We start from the raw sequence: 16,539 nt of genomic DNA on the forward strand, positions 1-16,539 counted from the left end.
AAGCATTGTGTCATGCGGCCCCTTGGTCATCATCAGCACGACTAGTGTGTTTGGAATACGAACGTCCGAATTTTTGTTATATAGGAAGAGCTTGAAATCCACCAGTCCACCCCAGCAACGTTTAGAACAATTGTTAAGGCATCTGTGTGTGCGTGACTTAAGAAAACCAATGCACTTTGTTTCCATGATGTTGTGATTTGCGTGGCCTAGGGGCTTGAATTTTGCCCTACACAGGTAGAGCTTGAAATCCACTAGTCCACCCCAGCCACGTTTAGAACAACTGTTAAGGCATCTATGCGTGTGACGACTTAAGAAAACCGATGCACTTTGTTTTCGTGATGTTGCGATTTGCGTGGCCTAGGGGCTTGAATTTTTGCCCTACTCAGGCAGAGCTTGAAATCCACCAATCCACCCCAACAAGTTTAGAACAGCTGTTAAGTATCTGTCTGCGTAACTTAAGAAAGCCAATGCACTTTGTTTTCGCGATGTTGTGATTTGCAAGGCTTAGGGGCTGAAGCAAGCACTGCGTCTTGCGGCCCCCTAGTCGTCATCATTACGACCAGTGTGTTTGGAACACGAACGCTCGAATTTTTGCTATCGATCAGACATGAAAACACGAAGACAGAAGAAGAGGATTGCAGTGCCAAGCGGACGACGATGCCCGCCCTGTGAACGGTCTCCCTCCTCCGAATGGATTTTCCCCAAGCAATGGCGGTTTATCAAAACGCAACGCACAGAATTTGTAAATGCTCTAGGCAATGCTGCTGTTTATCAACATGCAAAGCTCAGATCCCATGAGTGTTCAAATCAACCTGGCTTATCAGGATGCTATGCACAGTCGTACCATCCTGGCTTGCTTTAGCATCACAAGGCCTTAAGCTTGCTGCCACAAACCCATGCCTGCTGACAAACAGCTGGCCTGACCGAATTCGGCAAAAGAAATGCCTTAGGAGGATCATGTTTGGATGTCATGAGTTCGCAGATCGACCACGGTGCCTTCACTTCAGCACAACCGGTTTTATGTGCACAGTGCAACCTGCACAGGTAGAAATAACTCTAGAAAATTCCATTGATGCACTGGGAGAGATCAATGGTGACCTCCCTTCACTTTACCAGCTTGTTTCTGTATTGCATAAGTGCAAGGAGAGAAAGGATCTGTTCTATGTTAAGGATGCTCATGTACACATTTGTAGTAATGGCTTGGATGCTCTTGCAGCAGTCGGGAACTTCATTGTGCCGGTGCTTTTGGAGTGTGGAAGCACATTCGATGCTCAGAATGTCTTCAACAAGCTAAGATACAGAAATTCATATTCATGGAGCTCTGTCATATCTGGTTGTATTCAATGTGGGCAGTATCTTCATGCTCTGAATCTGTATCCAATAATGCAAGAGGTTGGTGTATTTCCTGACACTCACCTACTTGTGGGCCTTCTACAAGCTTGTGCTAAGCTGAAGAAGTTGGAAACAGGGCAAGACATACATGTTGAGACGGCTCAAAAGGGGTTGGAGAAGGATCCTTATGTTGGTAGCGTCTTGGTCGACATGTATGTGAAATGTGGCATGCTTTTAGAGGCAGGGATGGTTCTTGATGCACTGCCAGCCCGGAATGTTGTATCATGGAATGCTCTGATAGCAGGCTATGCAGAGTTTGGACCTCCTGCAAAAGCTCTAGCTTGTTTTAGGCAAATGAAGTCAGAAGGCATCTGTGCGGATGCTGCTACATTTGTTTGCATATTTAAAGCTTTTAAAAGTCCAGAAGCTGCTGATAAGGTGGGAGAACTGCACACAGAGATTCTACAAAGTGGACTCGATGGTGACCTGTTTATTGGCAACACTTTGGTGGACATTTATGCTAAATGTGGCCTGTTTGCAGAAGCACAAAATGTGTTTGTTAAGCTGCCAGTTCGCGATGTTGTGTCATGGACAGCCCTAGTTGCAGGATATGCAGAACATGGACCTTGGCAAGAAGTGCTTAGATGTTTTGACCAAATGGAAGTGGAAGGTGTTCTTGTAGATGCTGCTATGTTTGCTTCTGCTTTGAAATCTTACAAAAGCAAGGAAGCAGTAGAGGATGGATTTGAAGTACATAGAAAGACTGTAGAAAAGGGATGCGACAAACAGCTTGTGGTCGGCAATGCTTTGATTGTCATGTACGTCAATTGTGGCTTGCTCATAGAGGCAAGGCAAGTATTGGAAAGATTACCACCTCGAGATGTTGTGTCATGGAATTCTCTCATCGGAGGTTATGCTGAGACTGGATGTACTCAGGAAGTTTTAATGTGCTTTGAACAAATGCAATTAGAGGGAATTTCACAGGATGCTGTAACACTCATCAATGCCTTGAAAGCCTGGGGGAACATTCGAGATGTAGCAAAAGGCAGGATAATTCATATGGAGTTAGTATACAGGGGTTTTGAAAATGAGCTTGTTATCAATAATTGTTTGGTTGATATGTATTCCAAGTGTGCCTGCTTTGTGGAGGCACAGGAAGTATTTGACAAACAAATCCACCACGATGTCATTTCTTGGAATGCCTTAATTGTGGGACACTTAGATCATGGATTCTGCCAGCAAGTATTGGATTGCTATGATCATATGCAACTGCAAGCTGTCTTTCCAAACAATGCTACATTTGTTTGTGTCTTGAAAGCTTGTGGTACAATGGGAGCTTTACACAAGGGCCAAGAAATACATGTTGAAGTTAAACGAAAGGGACTTGAAACTGATGTTCTTGTTGGCAGTTCTTTAGTGGACATGTATTCTAAATGTGGTTCACTTAAGGAGGCACGTGAAGTTCTTGAGAATCTGCCTTTACGAAGTGTTGTCTCATGGACATCTCTTATTGTAGGATATATAGCACATGGACCAGATGAGGAGGCATTGAAATGCTTTGAGCAGATGCAGCTAGAGGGTATTGTGCCTGATGTTGAGGTTTTTGCATGTGTCTTGAAAGCTTGTGGCAACATTGGAGCCTTACAAGTGGGTCAAGAATTACACAAGGAGCTTGTTGAAAAGGGATTCGAAAAAGATATTTTTGTTGGAAGCACTTTAGTTGATTTGTATGCCAAGCATGGGTTGCTTATAGAAGCTTGGAAAGTCTTGGAGAAGTTGCCAGCTCAAAACGTTGTGTCATGGAGTGCCATGATACAAGGTTGTGGCATGAATCATAATGATGGTATGATGCTTCAATATTTCAGGGACATGCAAGAAAATGGTGTCAATCCAGATGCTATCACATTTACATGCCTTCTTAGTGCATGCAGCCGTGCCAGCCTTGTGCTTGATGGCCAGGAAATATTCAGAAGGATGTCAAAAGAGCATGGGATTGTGCCGACAACTGATCACATAACCTTAATGATTGACATTTTTGCACGATCAGGGAATTTGATTGAGGCAGTGAAGTTTGTTGAAAGCATGGCAGGTTCTCCATCGGAAGAAATGTGGATGTGTTTGCTTTGTGCTTGTAAGACTTGTGAAGAAACAGAACTAGGGAGGAAATGCTTTGAGCGGCTTATACAATTGAGTCCAGAATGGAGTGCACCTTATATTGTGATGGCAAACATTTATGCGAGCACTGCAAGGTGGGGTGATGTAAAGACAATAGAAGAGATGAGAAAAAATGCAGGTGCAATGAAGAAGCTTGCAGTTGCTGTAATTGAAGTGAACAAGGAGATCCATGAGTTTGTGGTCAATAGCAAACAAGACAAGGAAATCTTAGACATGGTAGAGAAAATCAGTTTACATATGGAAGTGGCAGGATATATACCTGTTGTGGACCTTGTGTTAAGGTCTGTCTGATGACCAGAATGAAGCAAATTCACAAATCGGTGATGATGCAGCCACTCATACTGACTTTGACAAGGATGCATGATACAGTAGCAGTAACCAGTGGACAATTCAAGGAATGCATGCAAATTGCAAGGTTGCACCCACCAAACTCAGCAGACATATTGCCAACCTATTTATCTAGTGCTCCTCATTCTGACCTGTTGTACTGAATGCATCTATCAAAGGCATGCATAGCCATCTTCACTATCAGATCCTCAAATTGACAGTTGGACCATTAATGTGGATGGATACACCACAGCAACAGATGCCTCATTGAGGTTGCCAATTTCATGGGAATCTTACAAGGTGGTGATAAGATTTATGGCGAGCTTTGTGTTTCCACTTGATACACTGTCATGCAGGGGCAGGAATGCATGTATTTAAAAATCATTAGCTGTCTCGGTCAAAGTGTGGGGAACAGGAAATAGAGACCAAGCAACCCCAATGCGATTCCTGCATCTGCTGATTCATTCACTACTCTCTGAAGTTTCTAACTTCTCTTCTGGGGGAAATCTTCTGAGTTTTAGCTGCAGCTAAGTAAAAGAAATCACTGAGCAAGCATTCTACATCAAGGAAGTAAAATCGATGTCTTAAGTGCAGTGTTACTGCCTGACTGCTTGGTGGCAGGTTTTTGAGACTGGAGTACTGAAGATGGCTCTGTCAGAATAAAAACTCTTGCATGAGGATGAGAGAATACTTCCCTGTGAGGTGCACAGCCTTCTGATGGATCCTGAACATGTTAACGAATACCCTGGAATCTGATTGGAGAAGCAGTGTCTGATGTAGATCGTGAAATGGCCAGCTTTCAAAGCAACTGAACTGGCTGAGCTGGAACAAGTGAATGTTTTACAAGAACATCCTAGTATTTGCTTTGGAGAGAGAAATCTGGTCCCAATACTGATGACGATCAAGGCTGTCAAATCCTTTTTGGTAGTAGTTCAGAGTAGTTGGTGGATATTCTTGAGTAGATTTTGCAACACATTGGCTGACTTGGTAAAGAGGTTATAAGGTTGAGTAACAGATATGATCCTGCTGCCTTTGTACTGCTCCACAGCCAAAATGACAATTATGGGAGAAGGAAGTTGGTACTGTCAGGCAAGTTGAAGAGAAAGGTCTTTACTCCAGAAAAGTGTTAGGCTCAGGGCAAGTTATGAAGAGAAGGGCCTTCACTCCAGACAAGCAAGTCAGCAGGCTCAGGGCATTTGAAGAGAAAGGTCTTCACCAAAGATCCAAAGTTGTTGAATGATGCCTTGGTTGTGGCTGTCAAGAAGGTGGCCTTAATCTGTCAAAAGACAGGGAAGAACACTGTCATGTCATGAAGCAAGCACTGTCATGTCATGAAGCCAGGAGTTAGAAGGTATTTATTTGTAGAGAAAAGTCAAATGAATATGCAAAAGTTTTAAGTACACAACCACCTTGGCATTATAACCATAAATTTTAGTCCCAACCAAAAGAGGATGAACATTGTTTTCTTTATTGCAGGGAAGGAGGGCATTTTCAGCATGATATGGCATGTGGGGTTTAAGAGAATTATTTTGATTGATGTGGAGAAAGACACCATATTGGTCTAATTCTACTAGGAGAGGCACATGAAGCACCAAAACAGAAACAATGTTCAGAGATGTGAAGTAGCACCTGAGGAAGGAGCGTTCTTTAGTCTACTAGGAGAGACACCATATTGGTCCAATTCTACTAGGGGAGGCACATCAAGCACCAAAACAGAAACAAACATAAACAATGTTCAGAGATGTCAAGTAGCATGCAAGGAAGGAGCATTCTTGAGTCTACAAGATGGTATGAAGAAAATCCCACTTGTGTAATCAGGTGAGTCTCTTCTTCATTCATCTGTTTTCCTAGAAGGTGTTATGTATTTGAATTTCATGAAAATGCCGCGATGGAAAAATGAAGGGAAGTTATTCTTAAATATGGTGTAGTGGCTTGCTTAAATGAAAGCGCTAAAGTATGATCACACCTGTGGATGAAAAGGCTGGTTGCTGCTCTCATCATGCACATTCAAACAGAAGTACTTGGAGGTTAGAAGAGAGAAGAGAAAGAAATGTAAAATGGATCCCAAGTTCTGATTTTCGAGTGAGTTCTGGAAACTCATTGAACTGTTGAACTGAGGGATGTTATGTACCCCTAAAATGCCAAAAATAACCTTCAAACCTGAACTGCTAAAAATTACTATTGATAGCCTGAGGCAATACCAAGCTTACAATGGCCTGAAGTTCAGGGAAAATGACAAGATAGATCCCAAAAAGTAGGAGCAGTCTGCTTATCAGTGACCAGATGATGATGTGGCAACCTGTGAGAGCACCGATTATAGAAGTAGTACTCCAAGATGGAGAATACAGCTGTATCAACCTCCTAAGGGCAACAAACCAGCAGCACATTAGCGTGCAGAGCAGCCATGGGAAGTAGACCAGAAAAATGCAGGTGCAGCAGGCCTTGACCAGTGTGATATGCCTCAATAATGACATACTGAACATTTATGTAACATGTGTATAAGTGGTGTTTAGAAGAGTTTTTAATGTCATTTTGGATGGGAGAATATTCTCCATCCTTGAGCTTGATTTTTAGCTAGACAGAGCAGAATTTGGTTAAGGGTTGTCTCACAAAGATTGAAGAGGACGTCAAGAAGAACATTTCCTCTCTCTCACAAGCTCAGGGTTTGTAACAGTGAATCTGTGAATACTTCATCTCCAATGGCTGAAATGACTAAGATTTGTTGAGAGAACTTGAGAGATGTCTGAAGAATGAGAGAATGCTGAGGAGAGAGAAAATTCAGTTTGTCATTGCTGAGAATTGTCTAATTTATACTGTTGTCTTGTTGGAACAGCCCTTGGAGCTGTGATCTACAGCCGGAAGGCTGTGGCCTAGCTGATTATCCCTTTTCCTAGCTGTTGCGTGTTGCTTTGGGGCCTTGGACAATTGTCGCTTGCTCCAATTGCTGCTCTTGGTAGTTGAGAACTTCTCCCAAAAATCTCTGCATGGAGAAGAGCAAGGAGAAGTCAAAGAATTGGCTATTTCCATGGTAGTTGAATCTCGAAAGATGATTTTAGCAAAGGAAAACAATGCTAAAAGAGACTTCAAGCGTGGAGAGTAGAGTATCAAGTTTGATGTTTTCTATGGTAAGAGAGATTCTCAATAAGCCGTGTCTTTTATTAGAAGGATGCTACTTTAAATTGGTGGCTCAAAGTTGTTCAAGAGGAAAAGGAACCCAAGTCTTGGAATCATTAAAGAAGATATCCAACAAGAAGTTTCGGCATCCATCCTTTGAAACTGACATACAACAAGAATGGGATAGCTGAAGTAAAGTCAAGGAGACAATGTTGAAACATATATCAACATGTTTGCGGCCATTTCTCTTAAATTTACATCTCTTAATGAAGTTCCTTTCAATATCGAGATAAGAAAGTTTACCCATGGGTCATATCCAATGGTACATTGAGTTGTCAAGATGACAAAGCTTGATACTTTTGAAGTAGCTCAAGATGCGGCCCTAGAAGCTAAGGATTACATATGCCATGGATGCTTTGTAAATCCTCCAAAGAAGAACCACAAACCCTCTTGAAAGAAAGAATGGTATCTGTCTCAAATATCGTAATATACTGTATATTGATAGATGTGATGCTCCTCTATCTCTAGTTCTTTGTTACAAATTTGGGCCTTGGCATATGCAGTCTTCTATCTCCATACCATCCCATTTGCCTATCTCAATCCGCAAAAGAGAGAGAGAGAGAGAGAGAGAGAGAGAGAGAGAGAGAGAGAGAGAGAGAGAGAGAGAGGGTCGCGATGACGCCGCCTGCGTGCCCCGCCCTGCCGTCGACCGGCTGACTGTCGACCCTGCCCGCCATCGTTCCTGCTCGCTGTCGAGTGTCACACCAGCGGCTCCTGCTCGTCGTCGGTGCCCGTCCGTCCTATCTGCCATCTGACCTGCTCGCCATCAGACCTGCGCGTCGGTCCTGTTCGTCGTCAGACGCCTGTCGCCTGTCAGACGCCTGTCCTGTCAGACGACTGCCTGCCCCTGTCGCCTGTCCTCTCGCCAGCCTCTGACAACTGCCTGCCCTGTCCTGTCAGACGACTGTCTGCTCTGTCGCCTGTCCTCTCGCCCGCCCCTGACGACTGCCTGCCCTGTCGCCTGTCAGACGCCATCGCCTGACAGCCGCCATCGCCTGCCAGACCTGTCCGCCCTCGCCTGTCGGACGCCACCCTCGCCTGTCAGACGTTGCCCTCGCCAGTCAACCGCCGTGGTGGTCGCCCCAGGTAACACATCGTTTGTGGCAGCGTCTCGCAGGGCGCACTGATCTTTTCTTCCTCTCAGCGAGAGGCAGTATCCTCTGTTCGTGCCTGAGCCTGCGCCTCTGGGTTCTGCGACCTGCACACGGAGACAGTGCAGCCTTGCCTTTCCACAGACACCGAGAGAGAGAGAGAGAGAGAGAGAGAGAGAGAGAGAGAGAGAGAGAGAGAGAGAGAGAGAGAGAGAGAGAGAGAGAGAGAGAGAGAGAGAGAGAGAGAGAGAGAGAGAGAGAGAGAGAAGAGAGCAGTATGGCTGGCCTGGATATGGATTTTCTAGACCGGACGGTGGCAGCCCTTGGCCCTGATTCCGATACAGAGGAGCCGGAGGATATGGTGCCGTGCACGGAGGAGATGCCTCCGGGTTCTGAACTGCCGCCTGCGGGCAAACGCTCCAAGCATACTTCTGATGAGCCAATGGGTCCTCAGGAACGTTCCTATGCGCAGGTTGCCTCTGATCCTGTGGATTCGCAGGAGATTGACTGGGAGCATTTGCTGGACTTTGCCAATACTCTGCTTGGCGATTATGTCCAGCATAATAATGAAACTTTTTCTGACGCGGGAACTGATGATGTGCTGGAAGCCATGGTGGACCCGAAATCAGTCTTGCAGTCCTTCTCGGTGTTTTATGACCGTGCAGTTATACTTTTCTTCACTGGCAGGATCCCAGTGCTTTCACATATTCGCCAGTGGATGTACCATTTATTGCAAGGGGAGTGTGTTGAGGAGATCTTCCTTGGACCTCGCGGCTTTTATGAGGTGCTGTTGAAATCGGAAACACATCGAGCTGAGCTCCTGTCCAAGTTGCCATTATTCTTTGATCGCCGCTTGGTCCATGTTGTATCATGGCGCCCTATGGGCGACTTCCAGTGCCTGCTTCAACGAGAATGCCCGGTATGGGTGGAAGTGGAAAATTGTCCGGCGGTCTATTGGCCATTGTTGAAGGATGCGATGGCAGTTGTGGGAACAGTGTTGGTTCCCCCAAGCCTCAGGGCTATGAATCGAAACCGTTTATGCATGTTATGGGACACGGCCAGGAAAAGGCCTGCGTGGCTTCGCCTCAATTGTTCTGGCATGCCTCCTTTGCATTTTCGCTTGAAATGGGGCAACTTTGCATGCCACTGCTTTTCATGTGGTAAATTGGGGCATTTTATGGCCGAATGCCCTGAAAGGCAACCGTCTTCCGAGGATGCACAGGTTGTGCTGCCTAAGGATGACATGGTGCTTGATGCCCCGACACAGGAGGCCCTTCAGCCACCTAATGTCGTGGATAAAGGCAAACAACAGGTCCTGGGTTTGGATTCTTGTAGCACTGATTGGATTGAGGCACGTCAAAAAAAAGGTAAAAAGTTGGATGCAGGCCTGGCGGATCCTGGGCCTAATGCTTCACAGGATTCCGTGCGCACGTATATGCGCAGGAAAGAAATGTTCACTTCACAGCCGGTTGCGCGTACTATGGCCCTGTCTGCCCCCCCGTAATCAGTCTACAAGGAAAGTCTATACAGACGGCCCCAAGGGCCCACCTGCTAAGCTGGCGTTTGATACAAAAGGTAATGTGATTACACCCTGGGATCGGCGTTATCCCTGCCCCACTCCCAAGGCAGTGGATTTTCCTTCTACCTCTAAAGCAGGTCGCCAGAATTCATTTGCAGTATTGGTTGATTTTCTAGATAAGGGTTTCCTAGATGCTCTCGCGGAAAAGGTGAAATCGAGGCAATAGGCGCCTCGTTCCTGACTTCCTTTTTTTGAAGATATATGAAGATAGCCACGTGGAATGTGCGAGGCATTTGCTCTCGCCATAAGCAACATGCCATGTGGACTGTCTTGCATGAGAACCAGTGGGATGTATTGTGTGCAGTTGAGCACAAAAGTCACGGTGAAGCAGGAAAAGTTGTGGATTGTCATGGATTCTGTCTGTTTTATGCAGGGACACATGCTACGCACTATTCGGGCGTGCTGATGATTGTCCATGAGAAATACCAGCCTGTTCTTGTTAAAAATGATGTGCAGGGCCGCTTTCTGGTAATCGAAGTCTTATTTGAAGGAGAGATTTTATGGTTGCTGGGCCTCTATGCTCCGAATGATCCCGCATCCCGACGGGATCTTTGGTCGACTTTGCAGGGCTTCATGTCACTTGGCCGAAGGGGGTTTTTGATGGGAGATTTCAATATGTGTGTTGACTCTTCTCAGTCCACTTCAGGGCATTCGGTAATGGATACGCCGGAAAGCCGGGTGTGGAATTCCTTTGCTTTGCGCATACTTAAGCAAGATCTTTGGTCGTGGCTTCACCCTTCTTTTTCAGGGTTTACTTTTCATTCCGCACAATATGCAACTACTTGGTCGCGGTTGGACCGAATGCATATCATGCAGGGGAATGATTTTCTTCTTGAGATGCTGGAAATGAAGGTCTTGCAGCAATATGCGTTGTCGGACCATTTCCCCCTCCAGCTTGAGATGCGGGCACAATCTATTGCACCTTTTATGCAGTTGTTGGATAGGCTCCCTTTACGTTTCAACTCCTCTTATTTGAAGCATCCAATTTTTCAGGGCTATATGCAGCGATTGATTGAGAGGTTCTTATTGGACTTCGCCTCTGACGACTTGGCTGCATTTGCACGGCTGCTCTCTAATGTGCAGCGGGTTGCTCGGCAGTATGGGATTCATCACGCCTCTCTTTGTCGCCGACGTCGACATGCAGCAGAGGACTTACTGGCTTTGGTCCGTTCCTTGCTCGTGGATTCCCCAGATGATGATTTTCTGCTGTCACTGGAGAGGCGTTTGGCCCATCTTATTCAAGTATTTCAGTTGAAATCTTATCAGCAGGCCAAGCTGCATAACTTGACTGACACATTGCAAGATAGTGCTTGCCAGTCTCATAAGTTCTTTCGCGCCTTGCATGCTTCTCCGGCTCGCGAAAATATGACTAGACTCCAGGATTCGGAAGGTCGCATGGTCACTGATTCGCAGACCATTGTCAATATGTGCAGAAATTATTTTATGGAACTTCTTGGTTCTTCTCCCTCGCCTTCTAGCCAGGTTACGCATGCCCGCTCGGTCTTCTATCATCTGGTCCGCCAGCAGGTTCCACTTGATATGCAAGCCACTTTGGAGGCGGATATTTGCGAGGAGGAGGTTATGGATGTTTTGTTGCACCTGCCTAAGGATAAAAGTCCTGGTTGGGATGGTCTCACTAATGAATTCTTTGAGAACTCGGCCACGCAGTTGGTGAAGCCATTGGCAGTCATGTTTCAGTAGGTTTGGGAAACAGGGGTCATGCCTTCCTCATGGAAAGAAGGCCTTATCAAACTGATTCCCAAGGTCCCTTTGCCGTCAAAGCTGCAACACTGGAGACCAATTTCTTTGATGGGCTCGATGTATAAAATCTTCTCTAAAGTGCTGGCGAATCGGCTTCACAAGCACCTTCCAGCTATTGTGCATCCTCTCCAATATGGTTTCATTAAGGGCCGCAACATTCTGCATAATATCTTAAATGTGCAAATGGCTATTGACTATGCGCAACACTCCAGTCAGGAAGTGGTATTGATTCAATTGGACTTGGAAAAGGCGTTTGACTATGTGGATTGGTCTTTCATTGCAGATCTTATGTCTGCTATGGGCTTTGGTACTCGGATGTCTCGATTGATCTACACCATTAGTGCTGCGGCTTCTTCAAGAGTTATACTCAATGGTGGGGTTACAGAGCCATTTGTCCTTGCACGCTCGGTCAGACAGGGTTGCCCTTTGAGTCCTCTCTTCTTTGCCCTGGCGACTCACCCGGTCTTTTCAATGTTATCCTCAATGGCGGCTTCTGCTCAGCTGGCAGGATTGTCTCTTCCTTTGGGGCAGCACTTCATTAGCCAATCTTTGGCTGATGACACCTTTATGATTTTGCGGGCGGACAGGGACAACATTCGAAAGGCATTAGATGTTTGGACGCTCTTTGGTCAGGCCTCTGGTCTTCGCATCAATGCCTTTAAGTCAGCCATTCTCAGTTGCACGGAGCCTGATTTACAGTCATTAGGCTGGCAGGGCCAGGTGGTTTCCCGTGGCTCCATTGTCAGGCATCTTGGATACCCGTTGGGGGTGGATGTACGGCCAAAGGACCTACTGGAGTGGATTTCACAAAAACTGGCGGCGAAGTTTATATATTGGAAGTTGCAAGCGTGGCCATTCCATGTCCGCCTCAAAGTGGCTCAGACAATTATGCTACCAATGCTAACGTATTTCCTGCCATTGCTGCCGTGGACGCCTACTACTTTGAAGGCTCTCACTCATCCCATTCGTTTCATGCTATGAAAGAAGGATTCACTGCAGGCAGGCATTTCGTGGATTTCATGGTCACATACATGTACCCCTAAACGCATGGGTGGTGGCGCTATTTTGGATGCAGAAACTCATATGCTGGCTCTTCGTTGGTCTCTTTTTCGTGCCATGTGTGTGGATCATCACCCGTGGACCATCATAGCCCGTTATTTTATTGAGGACAGCGGGCTACGCCATGGTAACACACGGCTTCGGGCCTCCTGGTGGCATGTCCTTAATGCTGACTCTCGATTTTCCAGTCCCTCTTCCTCTTTGTTACTGCACTTGGTTGGCTCTTGGAAAGTGGTGCTCCAAAAGGCCTGTTGGCATCCAGTAGGGGACCGCTTGCAGACTAACTCCTTTCAGCTGGAATTGTTGGCAGTATCGAGATTACTTTCATGGGAAGACAAACATCAGCTCAGACCGAGATTTAACCGCATGGCCCGTTTAGGTGTGACTTCGATTGCGGATGCTACCCTTGCCACTCGCAATGTCCTCGCATCGTTTCGGACTGCTAGGAGACTTTTCAGGATCCCGCGCGGATACCGTGGTTTATGGGGAAAGCTTTTGTTGGAGCTTCAGGGTAGGCAACCCTTTCCTGCCCTGGCTGTGGATCGTCCTTGGCAGGACTGGGACCTTGCAGGCCGGTTGAGTCTGGAAAAGGCCTCTACTAATTAGGTGTATCATCTTCTCATTCAAGATCACCAATGGCTGGGTGTGAAAGCTAATACTGTTTGGGGACTGCGGAAATCGCTGTCATGGTGGCAGGCAATGCTGATGGAGGGCTGGCTGAATAAGGCACCTTTCAAATGCAAGGTCTTTCTTTGGCAGGTAATGATTGGTGGTCTTCCTCTTGCCTCGGCCCTTTCCAAGCGTCGAATCTCGAATGGCAATTGTTTCTTCTGTACCACTACTGCGGAATCGGCCCGACATCGTTTTCTTTCTTGCCCGCTCGCCAAGAATATCTGGTCACTCTTGTCGCAAATCTGGCGCGCAGTGGTGGGGTCCTCACTAACTCCTTTCGATTGGGTTTTTGTGCGCCCAAAGTACCCCACACCGCCACAGTTACATATGAAGATCTTATTTCACTTTTTCAGATACTGGGGATGCTGGCACATTTGGACCACGCGCAATGCTTTTCTCTTTGATTCGGCCTCTAATGTACCGAGACATATTGCCAGGCTTAAAGGGCTCTTGCATTGGCAGCTAGATCTCATTCGGCACTCCGACTTGCTCCCTCGGGAGGATTTGCATCCCTGGCATATGGCAATTGCCTCTGGGTCGTTGCCACGATTGGTGTAACCTTTTTAGTGCATTAGTATGGGGATTTCCCACACGTTGGCCTAGGGCCCTCGTGTCTCTTGTAATCATGTAATCATGTAATCTTGTACCTTTTTTTCGTAATTAATACAATTACCTTTTACGAAAAAAAAAGAGAGAGAGAGAGAGAGAAGCAATGTTGTTTGTATGCTTGAATATGGCATTGTCTATCTGGCCTCTGCGCCTTCTTCCTTGTGATTAGGTGGATTGGGGGTTTGCAGTGCCGCTAGCTTGCTGTCCAACACGCCTGTCGTCTGGCTCTTGCAGTGTGCATGGAGAGAGAGAGAGAGAGAGAGAGAGAGAGAGAGAGAGAGAGAGAGAGAGAGAGAGAGAGAGAGAGAGAGAGAGTAGTTGAACCCGATGACCTGACCTGTGCGTGAAGATGGAGACTACCTAATGACTTGACTCGATGACTTGAGTTGACGACCTAACCTGTGCGCCGACTATCCTCTAGCGTGATCTTGCCAGCTCTCTTGTCTTTTAGCATCACTTGTATTTGATCCATCAGCTTGTGTGTCTTTTGACTTGCCCCTGTAGCGCGTAGGGGTCATGCAACTTCAAAGGTGGTGAAAGAGAGACAGAGAGAGAACCCTACTTGTCTACACGAGATAGAGAGAGAGTAGGAGAGAGGACCTAGATGCCAACCTTCTTGCATATGTCTGGGCGTGGGAACCTGTCATATTGTGTGCCTGCCTTGCAGGAATTATAGCAAGTCTGTGTGAGTAGTAAGGGACAACCTACAACATATTCTATGCCAACTTGCCGCTAGATTTGTAGTCCAGACAAAAGCGAATTGTCATAGACTCAGCATGTCTAAGCTCAATATGGCTTTTATAGACCAAGTAGTTGATGCTTTGGGGCTCGATTTAGGGGACAAGGATGAGATGCTATTGTGCATGGAGGAGATGGCTGAGGAAGTGTCTCCAAGCTCTTATGCACAATCTGCAGTGAAAGGCAGTAAGCATAATGAGGATGCTCCTATGATGGCTGTTGATAGCTTGGTACCTTTGGAATCCTTGCCGCGTTCTATGTGCAGGCTGCCAATGCTTCCAATAAATCCCCAGAGCTGGATTGGAAACATCTTCTAGAGTTTGCTAACTCTTTGTTCAGAGAATATGTTCAACACAATCATAGTAATCTTCCAAACTATGATGAGCAGGACATTGTGGATGCACATGTTGATATGCAAAAAGTGTTTTAATCTTTCTTTGCATTTTATGAACGTGGTGTCATAGTTTTCTTCACAGGTAGGATCTTGGTAATCCTTGGATCCAACGGTGGTGGCTTTCATTCTTAGGTGTGATTGTGTTGATGAGGTTTTTGTGGGCCCCAGGGGTCTCTATGAGGTCATGCTCACATTTTCCACTAACATAGATGATCTTTTAGGTAGGTTGCCCCTCTTTTTTGATAGACAGTTGGTGCATGTGGGACCATGGAGACCTATGGTAGATTTTCAAAATTTGCTCAAACAAGAATGTCGAGTTGCCCTGTGGTTTATTGGCCCTTGTTAAGGGAATGCAATGGTGGTGATTGGTATGGTCTAGTGCCTTCTAGTACGAGGGAAGGCAAAAGGAATCGTTTATGCATGCTATGGGACACCTCTAGGAAAGAGCCCAATTTTCTATACCTTAATTGCATTGGCATACATCTAGTATGGTTTAAGCTTGACTATTAGGTGTAAAGGCCCTTTTGCTACTCCCGTGTATATATTTACTTGCACATGTGGACGCACCCTTGTGGGTGTAATGTGAGATTGAGAGAGGATTGAAGCTCAGCTCAGAGTGCAGTACACTAAGGTACACTCTATCAAAACTTTCTGTAATGCACGTAGTCCAAGGTGCATTCAGTGTTCAGCAACACTGTATGAGCAAAAACCCCAAAATTTCTTACCCCAAAATGGACCAAAATAGTCCATCTTTGACTGAGACTGTAGTATAGGTGCCAATGTTTCCATAAAACTCAAAAGCCCCAAAATTTTATGATAAATTTTCCTAGAAATTTGCATCAATTGTGTCCCATATACGTATCCAGACTCCTGTACTTGTTGGTCAAAAGGCCCCTCTTCCATAGATGAATCTAGAGTAAAAAGGTTAAAAAAAAAACATCTGAAATTTCGAGCTGGAGGTAGCCGATGCAAAGATAGGCGCCAATGGCCTCGTATGCAGCTGGCATGGTCGGGCGCTACTAAGGAGTGGTGGGGGCAGTTCACAGGTTTAGGCGACTTATGTGGCATTGGGTAGGCGGACGGAAGAAGGAGATAGGATGCATAGGAGTTGGGCTGAAGACGCAGGGACTAGGCGGCGCAGGGCAGGAGTTGCAAACGACAGGCGGTGCTCCTAGACAAGCTAGCGGGCAGCTGGCGCAGGCGAAGTCGTTGGCGGGTACAAGGGAGGCGCAAGGTTCAGGCGCAACGCTCAGGTTGCTGGTCAGGGGTAGGACGTCTGCTTTTGACGGGCTCAAGCTGACTTCTTGGATAGGGGGCAGAAACCAGGACTCCTCAGTGGCAGAGTTGAATTGAGCGGGAACTCTTGGAGGTTGAGCGGATGTGAATTGTTTAGAGCCTCAGCTTTGATACCAAATGTGAGATTGAGAGAGGATTGAAGCTCAGCTTAGAGTGCAGTAGAGAGTATGGAGAGTGAAGCATGACACCCAATGCAATAGACTAAAAGAGTGTAATCTGAAAGTACAAGGTACAACCCTTAAACCTTAGGGTTGTAGGGGATATTCACACCCGAACATGATAAGTGCCAATAAGTGTGTGACATAAGCACATACAAAATAAGACGATAAGTC

At 46.1% G+C, this 16,539-nt stretch overlaps 1 protein-coding gene across 4 annotated transcripts in view; it reads left to right on the top strand.

The window, feature by feature from the left end:
• Window positions 1-467: 467 nt before the first annotated feature.
• The window catches only part of LOC148023210 (putative pentatricopeptide repeat-containing protein At3g01580), a 28,771-nt gene continuing 12,699 nt past the window's right edge, over window positions 468-16,539 (top strand). The window contains exons 1-2 of one of the 4 annotated variants that reach the window (XM_087696204.1): window positions 468-5,185; window positions 5,311-7,403. In XM_087696204.1, coding sequence (XP_087552330.1) covers window positions 826-3,798 — 2,973 coding nt within the window. In that variant the 5' untranslated portion in view covers window positions 468-825 and the 3' untranslated portion in view covers window positions 3,799-5,185; window positions 5,311-7,403. Of the gene's footprint in view, window positions 7,404-16,539 lie in introns of those variants that run through there. The other 3 variants (XM_087696206.1, XM_087696205.1, XM_087696203.1) reach the window with 3 other exon arrangements.

This window comes from Lygodium microphyllum, chromosome 16 (assembly GCF_053477565.2).
Source record: "Lygodium microphyllum isolate KBCC chromosome 16, Lygodium_microphyllum_v1.1.10, whole genome shotgun sequence".
NCBI classification, from domain to species: domain Eukaryota; kingdom Viridiplantae; phylum Streptophyta; class Polypodiopsida; order Schizaeales; family Lygodiaceae; genus Lygodium; species Lygodium microphyllum.